This window comes from Oryctolagus cuniculus, chromosome 1 (genome assembly GCF_964237555.1).
Source record: "Oryctolagus cuniculus chromosome 1, mOryCun1.1, whole genome shotgun sequence".
Lineage (NCBI taxonomy): Eukaryota > Metazoa > Chordata > Mammalia > Lagomorpha > Leporidae > Oryctolagus > Oryctolagus cuniculus.
The window spans coordinates 62760733-62782128 of NC_091432.1; the positions used below are offsets into that span (position 1 = coordinate 62760733).

At 42.0% G+C, this 21396-nt stretch overlaps 2 protein-coding genes across 2 annotated transcripts in view; one reads left to right on the forward strand and one right to left on the reverse strand.

Annotated features, from left to right (window-relative positions):
* Window positions 1-1075: 1075 nt before the first annotated feature.
* Window positions 1076-7899, forward strand: LOC100344540 (olfactory receptor 52Z1P-like). Its single transcript, XM_070074642.1, has one exon. It carries the CDS (start codon window positions 4755-4757, stop codon window positions 5772-5774), a length of 1020 nt encoding a protein of 339 aa, XP_069930743.1. The 5' UTR covers window positions 1076-4754; the 3' UTR covers window positions 5775-7899.
* Window positions 7900-15193: 7294 nt separating this feature from the next.
* The window catches only part of RRM1 (ribonucleotide reductase catalytic subunit M1), a 36601-nt gene continuing 30398 nt past the window's right edge, over window positions 15194-21396 (reverse strand). Inside the window, exons 16-19 of the mRNA XM_002708730.5 lie at window positions 20379-20514; window positions 19069-19164; window positions 17173-17361; window positions 15194-15819 (exon numbers count right to left, since the gene is read on the reverse strand). Coding sequence (XP_002708776.1) covers window positions 15631-15819; window positions 17173-17361; window positions 19069-19164; window positions 20379-20514 — 610 coding nt within the window. The 3' untranslated portion in view covers window positions 15194-15630. The remainder of the gene's footprint in view (window positions 15820-17172; window positions 17362-19068; window positions 19165-20378; window positions 20515-21396) is intronic.

The window sequence follows — 21396 nt, forward strand, 5'->3', positions numbered from 1 at the left end:
TATTGACCCTTAAGGGCCCATGTTATGCCTAGATTGTAACAGCCCCTCCCCTCAGCTGAGCCCCAGGTCATCTCAGTCAGTGCCCATTAGTGCCCCGGGATGTGCTTGACCTGACACACCCGACGCTTTCTCTGAGCTCTAATAGCTTCTATGTACAATGAGAGAAATTCCTCGGCAGGGATGACTGCTCTGTGAGAAACACCCAGAGCGAGACATGAGAACATTAGTCACTGTCCCTTCCACCCAGCCCCTCTCCCCGTGAGCCACCCTTAGGGAGAAACTGCTTCTTGTGGGTTTTTCTTTTTTCCCTCCTTTGGGCCCCTAGAAATGACTCCCCTCTGGGAATCTCCGAAAGTTTCTCCCCTGGAGCCACACGTCTAATTATCCATCCCTGCCCCTCAGTCTCATAGATCAGTGCCTTGGAGTTGGGCACTGGCCTCAGGCCTTACCTCTTCAGGGGCAAGACCGAAGTCACATCAGGCTGTGATCTCACTGGAGATCAGCACAGGCTGCAGGGTGAGGCGACAAGAGATTTATGGGGGATTTGGAGGCAAGAAACCCGAGATTGGAAATGAGCTCTACCTTTTGCTGCTGACAAATCTAAGCTGATATTTCAGCTCTCTTGCTTAATACCTACAACATTTTAAGAGCATTAGCTCTCTAAACCTCTCTGCCCTCATCTATTAACTTGAGTTAATTAATATTTGTCTTTTAGGGTTGCTGTAAGTATTAAAGAGATACTACACAGAAAACACTTGGAACTACATCTGGCGTGTAGTAACTACTCAATAAACGCTCTTAATATTACCGCTGAGATGATGAATGCTTTAAGCCTGTCTCATGATGCCTTGTGTGTGGAATATGGGGAGAATAGAAGGAGGAGTCCTAGAAGACCTAGAGGCTTGGCTCTTGCTAGACGAGAGTAAGCAAATCACTTTAAATCTCTGAGCCTTGATGGGGTTAGGAATTCACTCAGCCTAAAGGGCTGCTCTAAGTTGCAGTTGAGAATGTTTAAAGACATCCACCTGTGGATTCATTTTCTGAGCACTTAATTCTGCAGAAGGCTCTGTGCTGGGCACTGGGGGGGAGATGAGTGAGGCGGGGTCTCCTCACTAGCAACCCCTGCTGTCTGATGGGGAGATACATAAGCAAACCAGCGATTACAGCATGATAAAGACATGCCAAGGGCGTGCCTTCATAGGTGAGGAGAAAGATTGGGACCTAGAGGGTTGCAGGAAGTTCAGGGAGAGTTTATTCTCTCCAGTGACAGAGGCTTGAACATTTTCACAAGCTGAGGGGGAAGAGAGAAGTGGGAGATAGCCTGAGGACAGAAGCAAGGAGAGACATCTATTTCACTGGGAGCTGAAGGCAGAAAGGTGAACACAGTAGCCAAACAGTTTGTGGGAGCAGGGGAAAACTGAAGGGGTCCTTGTCTGTGGCTTTGATTTTGACAGAGGAGGAACTAGTCCTCTTTCTACAGAAAGCAAATGATGTTTGGAATCTTCATCTCAGTTCTGTCAGCCCCACTCTTCGTGCTACACAGAATGAATGTTAAACCTTTTAGGGTAGTTTGACTGTCTTGGTCTTTCACCTCTACTTCTCTGTAAATTCCTTTACCTTGAAGCTTCCAGAGCTACAAACCTCTTCTCTGGTTTCCAGAACTCCGTTTTCTTCTGGTCCTCATTCCACCTCTAGCTTCCTCACTGACATCTGTTACTCTGCCTGCTTCTTATGATTCTGTTCGTGCTTTCTTCAAAATTATAATCCCTACATTTTCTTTTTTAAAAAGATGTATTTATTTATTTCAAAAGGTAGAACTACAGACAGAGAGAGGGAAAGACAGAGGTCTTCCATCCACTCGCTCATTCCCCAAATGGCCTCAATGGCCGGACTGAGCTGATCTGAGCCCAGGAGCCAGGACTCTCCTCCGGGTCTCCCACGCAGGTGCAGGGGCCCAAGCCCTTGGGCCATCTTGCCATCTTCCACTGCTTTTCCAGGCCATAGCAGAGAGCTGGATTGGAAGAGAGGCGGCCAGAACAGGAACTGGCACCTATGTGGAATGCCTGTGCAGCAGGTGGAGGCCTAGCCCACTATGCCACAACACTGGCCCCTCCCTACATTTTCATTCTGGCCTTAATCCTTCTTCTGACATCTCCGTCCTTATGTTCAGTTGTTGCCTGGACATATCTCCACTTACCAATCCTCAAAACCTCCAAATGCACTCCACTAATTGTATCTTCTATCGCTTCAACCCTGTTCATCCTTTCTCAGGTTTTAATATCTCTGATGCAGCCCTCATAGCTTTAAACAGAAAAAAAAAGAGAGAAAGGACTTGAAATTATTCATTATTATTTGATTCCTCTGTCTCTTTGCACTTCCAATTGGGTCTTACGTCTGATTGATTTGACCCTAGAAGCCTCCCTTCATGTCTCTTCAGATCGTCATCAACCAGTCAACTGATTTCCCCAGTATACCTGTCTTTTCCAGCTTTGTGTCCTTTCTTTAGAAGGTTGTAATTCTACATTTCCTTTATTTTCTGTCACAGGAGCTCTTTAAGGAGTCTACCTGAGGAATCACGACTCAAACAGGAGAGGAAATTACAGTTTGAATGATACAAACAGACCAACCTTGTGGCCATTAAGAGGTTCATGGGAAACCTGTATCAATTTCCTCCCGCTTAAGGACAACACTCTCTGGCATATTGGGAAAGATAAGTACGGAATTTCTTGACATATTCTTGGCTGCTGCTCCTCTAGGTTGCATTTCCCTCCTAACTCCTTTTCTCTGTTAGGGCTCACCTCTGACCTCACTCACTTCTCAATTCCACCCTCCTCCATAAAACTCTCCTGCAGGTCTCCACTGTAAGGATTTTCACCACCTCCCATAATGGCTATCTGACTCTCATCCACCCCCTATAGTAGTTCACGTCCCAAAATCTGAGTTATGCTGTCTAAAACAATGCTCTGGGATTTCCAAAAAGATGTTCCAGGTTGGACACTAGAATTCCAAATCTGCTTCCTTTTGCATTCTCCCTGCAGTGTGAAGTGCAGATGTGCTTCTTAATTCTTCATTACTCTTTTTATTTAGAGTGACTATAGTCAAACCCACACCAACTGATTTTCAAAGGCAATACATCTAAACCTAGAAAAGGGAAGAAAAAATTTCAGTGTCAAAACCCAGAAAGCCCCAGGCAAACCAGGTTGAGTTGGACAAGCTGAAGTTGTTAACACACTCCTGAGTGACAGCTTGGATTTATGTACCACTCTGCTGTTTATTAGTTGTGTGACTTTAAACTAGACTGAACCTCTTTGTACCTAAGTTTCTCCATCAATTAAAAATTAAGAAGGGAAAAAATAATATATGAAAGCATTTAGAACATTGCCTGCCATAGTCACTAGCCAATTAAGTGTTAGCTATTTTTATGTGTAACAGTGTTCTTTTTAACATCACACCCACCATCAAATAGTGCTAAGAATCTGAATAAGATGTGGGCCCATTAATGAACCACAGATCTTTTCCTATCTACTCAGTTATACAAAAATCTGACCAAAGCTTTGAAGTTACTGTTCGTAGAGCCCAATTCAATGCTTAGCCTCCTCCCATCTTCTTCCTATCCCTCATTCACCTACACAACACGTAATGCTGGAGCGTATCCTGGGTATCAGGGTGCCTCTCTGCCTGGAACTCCAGTGAGCACACCCAAAGTGTGCTGTTCCCTGCCTTCATGCAACTTTCATTCCAAGAGGAAAGCAAGGTCATCACCCTTGACACTGAGGGTGAGACCGGGCAGGGAGCTCCGAAGTCCGTATAGAGGCGCATAGGAAGGGAGCAGCCTCTGCAGGCTGTTGTGTGTGGTCCAGGGAGACCAGACGTCTTCCTCAGGACCTTTCCTCTGTGCTCAGCACTGGGCTCCAAGCACACAAGGGAGGCCAGCATCCCTGGCTTGTTCCTCTCTATCCAGTAAGCCTCACCTGATCCTTCCCAGGCTAGTTGGATCAAAGATTTTTCAGGCACTTTCTTTTCTTCCTCTGAATCAAGAGTTTCTTTAGTAATACTTCTTATTTTACTTCTGGCCATTACTTACTTTTTTCCCCCAATCTTTTTTTTTTTTTTTTTTTTTTTGACAGGCAGAGTTAGACAGTGAGAGAGAGAGAAAGATAGACAGACAGAAAGGTCTTTCTTCCATTGGTTCACCCCCAAAATGGTCACTACGACTGGTGCCCTGGGCCGATCCGAAGCCAGGAGCCAGGTGCTTCCTCCTGTCTCCCATGCAGGTGCAGGGCCCAAGCACTTGGGCCATCCTCCACTGCACTCCCAGGCCACAGCAGAGAGCTGAACTGGAAGAGGAGCAACCGGGACAGAACCAGTGCCCCAACCGGGACTAGAACCCGGGGTGCCAGCGCCACAGTTGGAGGATTAGCCTAGTGAGCTGCAGTTCCGGCCCCAATCTTTTACCCAGCAGTGAAATACCTGGCACATCACAGATACACAAGTATCTTGTAACTTTTTATTTCATATACATAATGCAAGAGCCCCTGAGGACAAAGAATGTCCTGTTCATCTCCACAGCTCCCCTCACCCCTGGCATAGTCCCTATCTGTGCCCCAGAGGAATAGACACACATACAAGAACTGGCTTTTCATCACAAACTTCTCAAGCCCTAAAACAGTAATAGGCTTTTTTTTTTCCCCATTGGCCATTTTCTTCTAACAGTCTCGAACCCCACTCCTGGGACCAGGCCAGGGCCAAAGCTAATGGGTGAGGACGGAAATACCAGCACCTTCAACATCTCCTATACCAACTTCTTCCTAGTGGGTTTCCCTGGATTACGAGAGTGGCGGCCCCTCCTGGTCCTACCTCTTACCCTCCTCTATGTGACCATCATCTCTGCCAATGCCCTGGTCATCCACACAGTGGTGGCCCAGCGGAGCCTGCATCAGCTCATGTATGTGCTCATCGCTACGCTCCTGAGTGTCAATATTTGTGCTGCCACAGCCGTGATGCCTAAGATGATGGAGGGTTTTGTGCATTATGCCAACCCTATATCCCTGCGTGGTTGCCTGGCCCAGATGTTTTTCATCTACTTCACCCTCCTTCTGGACTACAACCTTCTGCTGGCCATGGCGCTGGACCGCTATGTAGCCATCTGCCATCCACTCCGCTATACTGACCTGATGACCTCCCGCCTTCTGGGCCTATTGGCCATTCTAGCCCTGACACGGAGCCTACTAGTGGCAGTGCCCTTAGTGGTGCTAACTGCACGAGCTCAATTCTGCCGGACAGCAGTGATTCGGCACTTCACCTGTGAGTACATTGCATTGCTGAGCATAGCTTGTGGGGACCTGACCTTCAACAACCGCCTGGGGCTGGCTATGAGATTGGTCACCGTGACCTTTGATCTGGTCCTGCTGGGGACCTCCTACACTCGCATCATCTATGATGCCTTTCGGATCTCTTCTGGGGGAGCCCGAGCCAAGGCGTTGCACACATGTGGTTCCCACTTACTAGTCATTCTCACCATCTACCTCTCTGGTCTTTCCACGTCTATTGTCTTCCGGGTGGCCAAGACTGTGTCTCAGGACGTCCAGAATCTGCTCAGTGCTATATACTTGCTGCTTCCAGGGGCCTTGAATCCTGTCATTTATGGGGTGAGGACTAGGGAGATCCGGCAACATGTGGAAAAGATGCTCAGTAGAAAGGAACTGGCCCGGGAGGCTGGGGAAAAGCCAAAGAGGTTACAGAACAGGCGAGTGGAGAGTAAACTGCCAGGGTGAAAGGATTTTATCAACCTGAGAAGTTAGAGCTGCAACCTCTAAGAACAAGAGATAAGCAAGTAGGACTTGGGAAAACGCTGCGATTTCCTGAGTGGACTATGTGCTCAAAAGCAGGTCCATTGTTGCTCAATTACAGCTTGTTGAATTCCTACCATGTTCTTCCTGTTTTCACCCCAATAATAAAATTGCTTTACCTGTTTATCCATTCCTAGTTTATTTTCTCTGTCTTCTTTCCTCTAATTCATGAGAAAATCTCAATTAATGTTTGGATATAAGGAGTTTCACTAGGAGTCATATAGAGCAAGTCACACAGACTACCTCCTGTTGTCAACACCCAGTCAGAAGTAAATAAACAGGACAAGCCCTTCCCTGGGGCCTAGTCTCTCCCAAATACAGCCTAAGACTTAACATAAATTTCAATCTGACCAAATGTACAGGTCAGCCTTGAGCTTCCAGTCTAATCCAGGCACAACACTGGGTTCTAGATTAGGTCCAACCAGTTCCAAAAACAAGTAAGGCCCTGGCCTGAGATCCTAAATATGACATGTCCAGTGAAGTCCACACAAACAAGTCAGGTCACACCTAGGGGACCCCAGTCTGATGGATAACTAGACCAGGTCCTCCTTCAGATCCCAGTATGACCCAAAAACCAGATGAGGCCCTACCCTGGGGAGCTGGAACTGAACCAGATACACAGGTCAGAATTCCTCCAAGCTAACCTCAGTCACAAACAAGGTCCTTTCCTGGAGCTTAAGTCTTCCCAAAGACCAGACACAGGCCTGACTTGGGATCTGGACCTGTTTCTAAATCAAACCCATAGATAGATCATTCTTCCCAAGCCATCTAATAATGTGCATTATCTAAAAGTTACACCCTGCTTCCAAAGCTCCCTGTCACATAGAGAATGGTGTACTACTCGGGAATATTCCAGAAAGGGGCTGTGGTACCTGCACGTTGCACAGAACCATTTGTGCATCAAGCCTGAGCTTTTTCTTCCTATGTCAACTGATCATAGGAAACTCCACATTAGGCCATAGGTGCCGGCTAGGAGGGACAAGGCAGTGTAACAGGAGCAGGGATGATGAGCATTGGGTTACTTCTAGATGTAACTTACTTGGCCTTAAAGGCCTCACTGAGCCCAATCTGGTCTATAAACTCCTATAGGATGATGAAGTGCTGCTGAGCATGCCCAATTTCACAGCTTCAGTGGCTCAATTAACAGTTAGTTAACGATGGGCAGCTCAAGCTGCATGGTAATTTGGTGGCCCACAGTTAAATGTTCAGGCTCTACAAAGGCCCCATCGCAAGCCAAAATGTATTTCTCAAGAAAAGAGTAGTTACCTGCAGAGGACATCAAGGCGTTGCTTCAAAATCCTAAGGGTCCGTGCTGTAATCCACCTATAGAGGCCTGCCAAAGTCTCTAATCAGCATCTGTCTGTCACTGACACTTGAGCACCACTGGACCTGCTGGATCACAAGGCCCAAGTAGCAGCGCAGGCTATACAGTAGCCTGCACCCAGGGCACAGCCTTCTCTTGTACTGCACCCCTCTCAAGATGAGCAACTTTTCAGGTCACTCAGTAAGCTAGAGTGACACATGAAATTAGGGATTTATTGCTTCCGAAATCCAAAGGAGCCATAGATGTTGTGTCTCTTTTTTGGTTGCAGAAGTTAGATACAATTTATCCTTCATCTCAAAATGGATATCTCAATATATCTCATACCACTGGGTCTCTAGAAATTTCACTGACATAGAAAGCCCCTGAATTTTAATGAAATTTATTTCCCACTCTGGCACACAAGTATCTTACCAATAATTCTAGAATACTTGCTAGTTCTCACTCACAAGATCTAACCAAAAGAATGCCATCAGTGTCTCAGATCAGTGTGACACCCTGTTATATATATATTTTTTTAATCAAAATCCTGTGAACTAAATTCAGACACAGAGCTGGCAAGTGCTGATCATGCCAGCTGAAGCAAACTGCTCTGGTGTTCCTAAGTGTCTGAAGGAAAAAGCATTTGCAAATCAATAGCTGTGAACAGAGAATGTGTTCATTTGCTAAAGCAACGAAACCTCAGCTAGTAGGGATCACAAGCTGGTTAAGCTTGATAGCCCATTGTCATTCTCCAAGAACCATGGTTTTTTTTTTTTCACACGTCAAATAGGTGAGTTAAGTGGGAATCACCTCCCCTGCATACTTCACATCCATGATGGTGGCACTAACCTCTATCATCCTTCTAGGAATGCAGTATTAACTTTGATTTACCATTTTACCAAGTAGAGGCAGTTATAGTAGCTTCCACTTTGCCTTTCCCACCTTAAGTACTGTCACTCCATGGATCATAGAATCAATGTGGGAGTTCTGTTGGTTGCTGTCTATTCCAATTACATATTTGAGAACTGGAAAAATAAGCACAAAATGGTCTTAGGGCCTACTGAACCCACTTGGGAGATGGATCTTAGCTAAAATGCCATTGATCAGCTGACTTCCATAAACTGCTACTCTGACTGATGGACCACAGTAACAATCTTGAGTTTCCCAGAAGTGGTGTCAGTTCAGAGCCTATGTTCAGAAATCCTCAAAGGATTTGATCATTTCCTTTTCTCCACAGTAAACCCTGATAAAAGGCTATAGGTCACTTTGGGATGGGATGGAGATCAAACAGTATACATCTGTTGGGGTATAGTGGTATCCCTCCTCAAAGGGACTTAGTCTCCCCTTCATTTAAGGGATTCTGCATCTGTAAACTGGCTCAACTCTGGGAACTGAGTGAAGGACATTACCCTTTTTATGATTTAAATGAGACTTCTGTTCACTTGACCTAAAACTCTTCTGCACATACAGACCAAGGATTTAGTAGACTTCCCAACTATTTCACTTCAAGGAACTCCATGATCACCTAGCCAAACCACAGGTCTTTGCAAATTAGGTAATTCTGTTTCCTGTCTTGCTTCTGCTGTCAGTTATGGTAACCATGCCCATGTGGGCCTTGGCAATTAAGAGCTGCACTATCCATCCACTCCAGGACTGATTACCCTTGTTGAACTCAAGTTTCCCATTCAGTGGCAGCAATTGCCACTGTAGTTTCAGCTACACAAAAGAGTAATCCTAGAGGTTCTCAAGGATGTGGGGACTCTCCTCATTATTTCTCACAGTTCTAGTGAAAAGTGTGTCTTCTGGATCTCTTCAGGGTGAGCTCTTAAATGATAAACACTCTAAAATTCCAATCCCTCTATGTCTTTGGACCACTTCCTGTATAGCACTTAGGCACAGATTTCAACAACTTTCTGTACCAAAATAAACATCTCTTAAAAAAATATTTATTCATCTATCTGAAAGGCAGAGTTATGGAGAGGGGAGAGACAGAGAGAGAGACCGTCCATCTGCTGGTTCATTCCCCCAAATAGCCACAACAGCCAGGACTGAGCCAGGCTAAAGCTAAGAGCCAGAAGCCAGAAGCTTCCTCGGGGTCTCCCACATGGGTGCAGGGACCCAAGCACTTAGGCCATCCTCTGCTGCTTTCCCAGGCACACTAGCAAGGAGCTAGATCAGAAGTGAAGCAGCAGGGACTCAAACTGGTGCCCACATGGGACACCAGGGCTGAAGGCTGGGGCTTTAACACACTGAGCCACAGGGCAGGCCCCCCAAATAAACATCTCTTAATTATATTCTCCATAAACATTCCAAAGTACTCTCATATACCAAGGTAGTTCTGGCATTTCAACTTCATTTATTATCTGCCACCTTTTGGTCCATGTCTCAACCAACGAACCAATCTATTGGTCCATGTCTGAACCAACAAACCAATCTATTAGAACTTTCTCATCCTCCAAACTGCAACATTATATCTAGAATCTGTTTTGTCAGCCCACATCAAGGAATTCAGCAGGATGCAATTTTACGTTCCTTCCACCATTATCCCATTACTACCCATTCCTTCACATATTCCCAAATTGGAAAAATCATGTTATTTTGGAATGTAGCACACCTCACCATAGATTGCACTTTGTACCTTACATTTAGGGCCTGTTAGAACTTGAGTCTAGTTGTAGAAATAGAAGCAAAGGGTGGTAGGGGTGGGTCCTAAAAGGAATCAGCAGTGTCTTACAAAGCAATTACCTCAGAGTGCCATTACTTTCTTGAATGAAAGCAAAGTTATTCTTCTTAGATGAGAGAACAGCTGTTTGTATTGACAATGAGGACTCATCCGAATTTAGGCATTCAAAGGCCAGCACTATGGCATAGCAGGCAAAGCCACCACCTGCAACATTGTCATTCTATCTATATGGGTACTGGTTTGAGTCCCACTTACTCTACTTCTGATCCAGCTCCCTGCTAATGCGTCTGAAAAAAACAGTAGAAGATGGCCCAAGTACTTGGGTCCCTGCACCCACATGGGCTACCTGGAAGAGGCTCCTGGCTCTGGCTTCAGATTAGCCCAGTTCTGGCTGATGTGTTTCTTTGGAGAGTGAACTAGTGGATGAAAGACCTCACTCATTCTGTCTCATTCTCTCTCTGTAAGTCTGTTTTTCAAATAAATAAATGTTTACAAAAAAAATTTAGGTGTTCAATGTCCCCAGTTTCATCAGAATCATCCCATGTATTCCCACTCCAATTTTCAGGATCCCATTTATGCCCAATCAACGTTCTCGCTGCAACAGTACACACCTTACAGGGTTGGGAATTTAATTTTCCCCTTGTATGATAAGATTCTGCATTCAGTTTTTAGCAGTCTCAATTCTACAGCCATAGACACAAAGGGAAGACAAAAATCTTCAAGCTGTAGCACTCAAGCTGAGAATTCAAATCCCTTTGCTCATCCTTTTCTTTCCCTCATTTTTTCCCAGGATAGTTAGACAAAAAATGCTCCAAGGACTATATGTGGTCACCTAGAATCTCGATTCTTAAAAGCATTTGATTGCAAGTACCCAAAGGTAATATTTGTATATCTCTATTAACACATCACATCATACCAGTGCTCTCTTTACTACTTGAAACAATCATTACTGCCTTTAATCAATCACAGAACTAATTCCAGAAAACCCAGAACCAATTCATAAAATTCATACTTAATATTCTGTTCCTAGAGCTCTCTTGGTACCAAAATCTGCAGTTCTACAGAGAAACAGAACTAACCAAAAGTGTATATTTTAAGAGATTTATTTTTAAATTATTGGCTTATGCAATTATGTGAGCCAGTAAGTCCAAAGTCAGCAAAGCAGGCCAACAGGTTGGAAACGCAGAAAAGACTTCACTTTGCAGTGAAATTAAATCCAAAGTTAAAGTTATAAAATCCCTCTTCTTTATTGGACTCAGTTTTTTTCTACTAGGGCATTCAACTGATCGGATGAGGTCACCTACCTTATGGAAGGTGATCTGCTTTACTCAAATTCCACCAATTTAGACACTATTATCAACTTTGAAAATATCTTCACTTATAAACTGATGCTTGACCAAATATGTGGGTACTGTGGCTTAACCAGGTGGCAAAAAAAATTTTTTTGACAGGCAGAGTGGACAGTGAGAAAGAGAGAGACAGAGAGAAAGGCCTTCCTTTTGCCGTTGGTTCACCCTCCAATGGCCACCGCGGCTGGCGCGCTGCAGCTGGCGCATTGCGCTGATCCAAAGCCAGGAGCCAGGTGCTTCTCCTGGTCTCCCACGCGGGTGCAGGGCCCAAGGACTTGGGCCATCCTCCACTGCACTCCCGAGCCACAGCAGAGAGCTGGCCTGGAAGAGGAGACAGGGACAGAATCCAGTGCCCCGACCGGGACTAGCACCCAGTGTGCTGGCGCCACAAGGCGGAGGATTAGCCTATTGAGCCACGGTGCCGGCCAGGATCTCTCTCTCTTGTCTCTACCTCTCTCTGTGATTCTGTCTTTCAAATAAAATAAAATAAATCTTTAAAAAAATGGACAAGTAAGTAAAGCAAATTGGGAAAATAAAGACAATATAATAGCAAGAAACAAAAATAAACTTTTCAAAAAGAACCAAATTCTGGAGTTAAAGAAAAATAATTGAAATGAAAAATTCACAAGAGGGGCTCAAAGCAGATTTGGGCAAGAAAAGAAACAGCAAAACTGAAGGTAAGAGCAAGTCTATCAAGTCTAAGGAACACAAAGAAAAAATAATGAAAAGTGAACAGAGCCTAAGGGACCTATGGGACATCACCAAGTGGACTGACAGCTGTATTATGAGTCTCATAAGAAGGGAAAGGTCATTATCTGAATAATGGCTAAAAATTTCCCAAGTTTAAAAAGAGATGTGAATCTACAAATCAAAGAAACCAAAACAATTCTAAGTTGGGTAACTTTAGAGACCCACATCTCAGCACATTATGATGAAACTCTCAAAAGTCATTAGGGTGGTTATTATCAAAAATATGAAAAGCAACAAGTATTGGCAAGATGTAGAGAAACTAGAACCTTTAAATATTGCTGGTGGAAATGAAAAGTTGTGCAGTTGCTATGGAAAGTTGGTAGTTATTCAAAAAGTCAAACACAGAATTATATATTCCAGCAATTCAACTTGTATATAAATATATATATATGCCCCCCCCAAAATGGGAGCAATAATTCAATAGATATTTGTGCACTAACAGTCACAGCAGCAATACTGACAATTGCCAAAACAGAAGAAACACAGATGTCCATCAACAAATGAATGTATTAACAAAATGGAATATATACATGCAATAGAATATTATTCAGCCTTTAAGGGGGGACAAATGTGCTACAACATGGATGAACCTTTAAAATACTATGCTGAGTGAAATAAGTCAGGCACAAAATAACAAATATCATATTCCATTTATGTGATACCCAGAATAGGCATATTCATAAAGATAAATTATAGAATAGAGGTTACCAGGGACTAAAGGGAGAGGAAAATAAGTAGTTCTTGTTTCGATGGGTACAGAATTTTTGTGAGATGATGAAAAAGTCCTGGAAATTGTAGTGATGAACATGCAACATTGCTAATAGACTTTATGCCACTGAATTGTATATCTAAAAACTGACAAAACTATAAACTTTATATATATGTCAGCACAGCTTTAAAAAAGAGGAAGGAGGTATATATTAAAATCAGAATTTGGGGTGGGCTTTTGGCACAGTGGTTAAGATGTCACTTTGGGTACCCACACTCTATATTAGAGCACCTGGTTTGAGTCTTCCGCTTTCATTCCAGTTTCCTGCTAATATACACTATGGGAAACAGCAGATGATTGCTCAAATACTTGGGTTCCAGCTACCCACACGGGAAACTTGGACTGGGTTCCAGACTCCTGGCTTCAGCCTGGCCCATCCCTGGCTGTTGCAGGCATTTGAAGGATGAACCAGCGGGCGGAACCTCTCTGTCTCTCTTTCAAATAAAATGAAAATAAAACTTGATTTAAAAATCAAAAAACAAAATTCTATAATTAATTTTAAATTTTGGACTAACATGAAATACCCGTACAGGAAGATAATGCAGTATTTCAACACATATACACAACATAAACCAATCAGACCAATTAACAAGTCCATTTTCTTTACCACAAATTATGGTTTTCCTACTGTTTTGTGGAACACCAGAACCCAGGACCTTCGTTCACTCCATTTTGGTACCAATTGTAAAACTTCTCCCATCCTTCTACCCTTCCCAGTCTCTAGTAACCACTACTTTGCTTACATTTATTACTTTTTTGTCTTTTTGGCAACAGCCATCCTAACTGAGGTGGATGATACCTCAGTTATCTACATTTGACAATCAGTGATACTGAGCATATTTTTAAGGGTTTTTTTTTGGGGGGGGGGTGCTTTTCTTTGGGTCGTATCTTTTAGAACCTTAGCTTATTTTTTAACTGGATTTTCTATTGTTGAATCTATGAGTTCCTTATAGATTCTTGATATTAATCCTTTGCCCAATGCATAGGTTGCAAATATATACATACACACACAAACACACACACACACACACATACATATATGTATATATATTTTGTCAGTTGTCTCTTCACTGCTGATTGTTTCCCGTGTGCAAGTTTCCTAGTTTGAACCAATTTTATATATTCTTGCTTTTAATGTCTGTGCCTTATAAAACATTGTCTATGACAATGTCTTGGAGTATTACCTGTGTTTTCTTCTAGTAGTCTTATTTCAGGTCTTACATTCAGATTTTTGATCCATTTCTATAGGGTAAGAGGTAGGGTCTTGTTTCACATCATCCCATGTGGAAATCCTGTTTTCCCAACAACATTTAATGAAGACTCTCCTTTCTCAGGATAGGGTTTTTTTGTTTTTGTTTTTGTTTTTTTTAGTTTGACAGAGTTACAGTGAGAGAGAAAGGTCTTCCTTCCGTTGGTTCACCCCTCAAATGGCCTCTATGGCCAGAGCTATGCTGATCTGAAGCCAGAAGCCAGGTGCTTCTCTGGCCTCCCTTGTGGGTGTAGGGGTCCAAGAACTTGGGCCATCCTCCACTGCTCTCCCGAGCCACAGCAGAGAGCTGGACTGGAAGAGGAACAACCAGAACTAGAACCCGGTGCCCACATGGAATGCCAGTGCCACAGGTGGAGGATTAACCAAGTGAACCACGGCGCTGGCGCCTCAGGAGAGGTTTTTGGCATTTTTGTCAAAGATAAGTTATCTTGTAGACATGCAGACTTATTTCTAGGGCATCTATTCTACTTCATTGGTCTACTCTGTTCTATCAGTTTTGGTTACTATAGCTGCACAGTTACGTCTTGAAATCTGGTTATTGTGATGCTTCCAGCTTTGCGATTTTTGTTCAGGATTGCTTTGGCTATTTGAGGTCCTTCATGTTTCCATACACCAATTTTAGGATCTTTGTTCTAGTTGTTAAGAATGTTATTGGTATTTTGATGGGGAATATATTCAAACTATAAATCATTTTGGTTAGTATGTACATTTTAATAATATTAATTCTTCCAATTCATGAACATAGGAGGTCTTCAATTTCTTTCATCAGTGTTTTGTACTTTTCATTTAGAGGTCTTTCACGTCGCTGTTTAAAGGTACCCAAGGTATTTCTGGGGGTAGCAGTTGTGAATGGGATTGCTCTTAACATTCTTTTCAGCAAGTTAGTTCTTGGTATATAAAAATAGTGATTGCTGTGATTTTTGTATCCTGCAACTTCACAGAATTTGTTTATCATTCTAATAATCCCTTAGTGGAATATTTTGGTACTTCTACAGAATCATGTCAGCAAAACAGGTATAATCTCCTCTCCTAATTGTATGTCTTTTATTTCTTTTTCTTGCCCAATTGCTCCAGCTAAAACTTCCTATACTCTGTAAGAGCAGCAAAAATAGACATTTGTCTTAAAATTTCTTCCCTGAACATCAAAAGAACAGAAATTTTTTCTTTCAAATTTGACATATATTTGAAAACAAGTGACAAAATTAATCTCACACAACCAATTAGAAATGTTTATCTTTATTTCAGAATTACCTATGGGACCTTATAACAGATAAAGGTCTTATCAGTGCCTCTCACGGTTTATACTCAGTTTTGATTCTAAGGACTCGCCAAAGTTGAAAAACTAAGTCTTCTTACCAAAATGGAACTCATCAGAAAAGTAGTGCTGGAGAAGTGATGAAACCTTACTTACTTATTCTCTATTTGCAAGATGACTTCTTTCGCATACCTAAAACTTCTAGTTTGATTCCTGATATGTCAATTTTTTTTTAAATCATTACCTTCATCCTATGTAGAAACAGTACTTTAAATCAATTATTCCTTTTGCTGTAATAAGGCCCAACAACACCTTACCACCTCAAGCAAATCTACTATGCCTATTTATGCTCAAGAAGTAGCTTGGCTATCAAACACATACTGGTCTTTTTTGTGCCTTTCCTCAGGATCCACACATCAGACACTCATCTCTATTCTCCAAAGAGCACACCATAGCTGCTGTGTTCCTCTCCTTCTCTTCTTCCTCTTTTGATGCTTTTTCCTTATCTTTGAGTTTCTCTTTATTTAGCGTGAACTGGATTGGATTAGCTGCTGGTCTTGTCCTTAAATAATACATTCCAGTCTTCAAACCCTACAAGTGAAGTAAATACAAATATTAGATCTGTGAAAACTCTAGATATGCAACACTAATGTTTAGAAGACATTCCCATAAATCGGGTCAAATTATTTCCTGAATGTACAATTACAGCTCTTCTAGGAAATATTCTCAAAAATGCTTAGATAGTTGGACAGCTTACGATCTGTTCTTTTCACCCCTAAAACATGTTTATCTCTTTGGAAAAGTCAAGTATTTTTGTTCTCATCTTTATTTGTATGTGTATGACTTCCAAGTTTGCCGAAGACTATTGCCTTAATGTCTGCCTTAAATTGTTTAACTATTTACAGGGTTAGACTGTGTCTCTGTGTAACACTAGACTACGACTATTTCAAGGGTAAGAATCATCACCTTCTCTTTAGCGTACCCAGGCCTGACACATGGTAGATGTTTTATATACACATGTTAATTTTTTAAAAAGATTTATAATTCTACATCAATATTCATCACATGGCTACAGAAGAGGAATACAATCTAGAATCCCAGGACTCTGAAGTTGGTGATGACTAGGTTAATTAACTTGGCCTTTACACTGTAGATAAAGTGAGGAAACATTGGATGCTGAGAAAAAGCAAATTGGATATGTACAATGTTTTATTTTAGGGATTCATTGCAGAAGACAACCTGAAAAGTTAATATAGCAAAGAGATCAGTTAATATTGACAGAAGAATAGGAATGAATAATCTGAACAAACAGTACAGGGGCTGGCGCTGTGCCAGAGCAGGTAAAGCTACCACCTGCAGTGCTGGCATCCCATATGGGTGACAGTTCGAGACCCGGCTGCTCCTCTCCTGATTCAGCTCTGTATGGCCTGGGAAAGCAGCAGAAGATGGCCTCAGTCCTTGGGCCCCTGCACCCACACTGGAGATCTGGAAGAAGCTCCTGGCTCCTGGCTTCGGACTGGCCCAGCTCTGGCCATTGCGGCCATCTGGGGAGTGAGCCAGAGGATGGAAAACCTCTCTCTTTGCTCTGCCTCTCTGTAACTCGGCCTTTCAAATAAATAAATAAATCTTAAAAAAGAGAAGAAACAGTACAAAGGAACAACCAACTCAGCTTAGTAAGTAACTGCATGGAGAGCAAAGAAAGAGAGGATCATACATAACTTTAAGTGTCTAAAAACCTAGGAATTAAATAATACTAACAGAAACCAGAAAAGCTAAAGCAAGAGTCTGATCTTAACAAAAATGATAGGTTAGTATTAACACATTGAATTTTAAGTCAAAGAAAAACTTCTAGATGACAACATTTAACAGGTAACTAGAACACAAAACTGTTCCAATTCCAAAATATCCCAGGTTGACAATTAACCCTTGATTTCCTCTACAAACCTGCTTCCAGCCATAGAAGTGCATACTAGTGAGTTTGCCATAGTTAGGCTCAGCAATATGGATGTTCAAAGACTGGCTTTGATCAATGAAAGCACCTCTCTCAGCTGCCATCTTGAGTACAGTTTTCTGAGAGATTTCCCATACAGTCTTATAAAGTTGCTTCAGGTCATCAGGAATTTCTGGTATGCTCTAAAGAAAGGAAACCAAATATTCATTCTACTCCACTTCAGGAAAGCAGTATGATTAACAGAATAGTGATACAAAGGTCTAGTCTGTCTGCCAAATCTGACTCTATCATACATGATCTTGCCAAGTTTGCCAATAAAAGTCCAACAAAACCCCATCTGAGGAACCAAATATCAATCTGGTGGTAGTAATTTAAGCATCCCTCTATAATTGGCTTATGATCAAAACATTCATTATTCATTATTAAGAAAGGAAAGTAACAGCTAAGCAGCATAAATCACCCTTGAGTTTTGCAAAATACACAAATAATCAGGACTGTAACTCACAGGGACATAATCAGGGAAAAAATGAGGCAAGCCCACTTAAAGACAGGACTTTACAAACTCTATTTGTGCCCAAAGAAACCAGGTTTTCTTGGGTCATGGTTAACCTGAAAACACACAGACTAGGGTCCAGTGCTGTGGGTGTAGCAGGTAAAGCCACTGCCTGCAGTGCCTCTATCCTATATGGGCACTAGTTCAAGTCTCAGCTGCTCCACTTCGATTCAGCTCCCTGCTATGGCCTGGGAAAGCAGCAAGATGGCTCAAATGCTTGGGTCCCTGCACCCGCATGGGAGACCTGGAAGAAGCTCCTGGCTCCTGGCTTTGGATCAGCCCTGGTCTGGCCAATGTGGCCATTTAGGGAGTAAACCAGCAGTTGGAAGTCCTCTCTCTCTCTCTCTGCCTCTCCTTATCTCTGTGTAACTCTGACTATCAAATAAATAAATAAGTCTTTTAAAAAAATAAGTAAACCTTTAAAAAAAAAAAAAGACTAGATAATGCTACAGCTTTTGTCATCAAATACAGAAATGTTACAGGACTCTATGTTGCCAAGTACACCAATGTTTAGCCTATGTCTTCTATCTACAAATGAACGTTTGTTCAACCTCAACTTCATTTGATTATTATATATTATTTGTAATTCTGTCTTTTGGATTATAGTCCTCAGCCTCTATCATACTTTTAAATTAAGTTTAACTCTCTAATTTCAGTGGCCCTCAAATTTTGATACATTTTTAAATCACCTAAGGAAACTTTAAAATATATTGATAATGTCTGGCTCCCACTTTCAGACATTCTTAGATGGCAAGGAATACAATCTAAATTTCAGGATTTTCAAAGTTCCCCAATTATGCAGACATGCTGGGAACCACTGCTTTACATTCTTGAACAAGACTTGTTGTAAGAGGTGTATAATCCTAGCACACCAATGCAGAGGTGAACAGAGCTACATGAATCACAGCCTACAGATCCATAATGAATAGCTATTTTTTCCTCTCTCCATTTTCTGGGATAAGTGAGGAGGCACCACAATGTCCAACTCAGCTCCTGAAGAGCACACTTCATGGGTTGGTGCTGTGGTGTAGGAGGTAAAGCTGATGCCTGTGGTGCTACCATGTGGCTCCACTTCCAATCCAGCTTCCTGCTAATGCACCTGGGAAAGCTGCAGAAGATGGCCAAAATGATTGGGCCCCTGCACCCACATGGCAGACCCAGAGGAAGCACCTGGCTTCAGATCAACCCAGCTCTGACCGCTGCAGCCACGGGAGTGAACCAGTGGATGGATAATGTCTCTTTGTCTCTCCCTCTCTATATAACTCTGCCTTTAAAATAAATGAATAAACCTAAAAAAAGGGAAAAAAAAAAAGCACACTTCATTTTCTTGCTATACCTGGATAGAGCCATTGCACGCAATAATCTGGTTTTTCATCTCTTCATTCCACAAGCCCCTCTCAGTAAGATCTTTCAATAAGTGAGGATTTACAATCTGAATGGAAAAACAGAAAAAATGTAAAGAAATAACAATGACAGGGCTCACATAGACTCACAGGCCTGGAGCTTTACATAAATAAGATCACCAAAGAATTACTTAACATTAGATTGCTTAGTAAATTCATTTAGCTATATTCATTTAAAATCCTAACATCTGTTATTAAAGAAACAATATATTATGGTAAATACATTATAATGTCTGTATATATTAATATTAAAACATCTTATTGTACATCTTGGATATATACAATTTTTGTCAACTATACCTCAATAAAGTTGGAAGAAACTTAATTACAATAAGAAATATGACATTTACCTAAACTGGGTAAATCTATATGGATTAATTCTTTGTTTTTTCTAAGTAAAGATAAAATAAATACTTAAGTTAAAAAAATTAGAGGAGTCGGAGTTTAGTCTCACAGTTAAGACACTAGTTAAGAGTTGGCATCCCACACTGGAGTTCAAAACCCTACTCTGGCTCTTGATTCCAGCTTCCTGCTCATACAGTCTCTGTTAGACAGGCAGAAGTGATGGCTCAAGTAACTGGGTTTGTCATCCTGTGGGAAACCTGGATTGAGTTCCTGGCTCCTGGTCTTAGATAGTTTTCAGGGCACTTAAGGAGTGAACCAGCAAAGGGACACTCTCTCTCCCTATTTATCTGACTCTCCGTCTCTCAAATTCAAAAATAAACAAATTACTTAGAAATATATCTTCCCAAAATCTTATAAAATTTTACTTTAGGATATCTGGAAAATCATAAATGAAAATCTCTAAATTAGTGATCCTTTTTTTCAGGATATCTGGAAATTCATAAATGAAAAAAACCTCTAAATTAGTGAATTTCACCAGAAATGCAAGGTGGTAATCAAGTCTGAGAATCACTATCTTAGATAGTACTTCCATATACCCCAAATCAATCATCAGAGGCCACAGGAATCACTGATTATATAACGGTTAAATATCACATGAACTCTAATATCAACAAGGTACTTTCATATTGAACCCCCATTTATTCTTTCAACAGATATTTATTAAATGTCTATTATGTGCTGAAATAACAGAACAATTTTAGAGATGAAGATGACTCTCTTTTCAAAGTTTTGTCCCCAAAGTAAGTAAAGTTTTACAAAGTAAAAAATGAGTGAGTATTTATGCCCAACATTAAGCTTTTGAAAGATCTCCCTGTCAATCTGGTTGTGAACTTCTCACCTGAAATTCTCCTGACAAGACTCTGCGAGTATAGATGTTGCTAGTGTACGGTTCAATGGATTCATTATTCCCCAGGATCTGAGCAGTTGAAGCAGTTGGCATCGGGGCAAGAAGTAAACTGTTTCTTATACCATACCTAAGGATAAGGAGATTGTTAGTTGCTTGTTCTAAAGCTACAATCAACCAGGGAGGCAGTTACTTAAAGTCACTGGGAGTAACACCATGAATATATGCTATAACTCTTATGCTGACTTCTGAATTAAATTCCTATAGGGAGGAGCCAGCGCTGTGGCTTAGCAGGTTAAATTGCTGCCTATAGTGCCGGCATCCCATATAGACGCCAGTTCAAGTCCAGGCTGCTCCATTTCTGATCCAGCCCTCTGCTATGGCCTGAGAAAGCAGTAGAAGATGGCCCAAGTGCTCGGGCCTCTGCACCCGCATGGGGGACCCAGAGGATGCTCCTAGCTCCAAGCTTTGGATCGGCCATCTGGGGAGTGAACCAGCTGATGGAAGACCTGTCTGTCTCTGTGTCTCTCTCTCTGCCTTTCAAATAAAATAAATAAATCTTAAAATAAAAACAATTCCTATAGAAATTCAAGGCCTCTATGAATGCTGCAGCTCACCCCTTTCTTAAATGCCTGACTCCTACACAGAATTAGCAACACGTTAACTGTTGGCAATCCTAACCAGGTAACAATTTATACTACTTGCACTATAGCACATAGGATTCACAACACTGGATACAATATTTTGCACAGGGAAATACTCAATCACTGCTGAAGAGTTCCCTGCATGTTTCAAGGTATCTGGTTCAACCCTCACTCTTCTAAGGGCCTATATGAATCACTAAACTAGGCCTCTTCAGTAAAAATAATATTGCGAAAGTGGTTAAATTAAGACATATCACTACTTCCTCCGCCTAGCGGCGCCGGCACACCGGGTTCTAGTCCCGGTTGGGGCACCGGATTCTGTCCCGGTTGCCCCTCTTCCAGGCCAGCTCTCTGCTGTGGCCAGGGAG

What these genes read in the sequence shown, in the direction of transcription:
- LOC100344540 (XM_070074642.1), top strand. Translation starts at nt 4,755, where the DNA reads ATGGGTGAGGACGGAAATACCAGCACCTTCAACATCTCCTATACCAAC.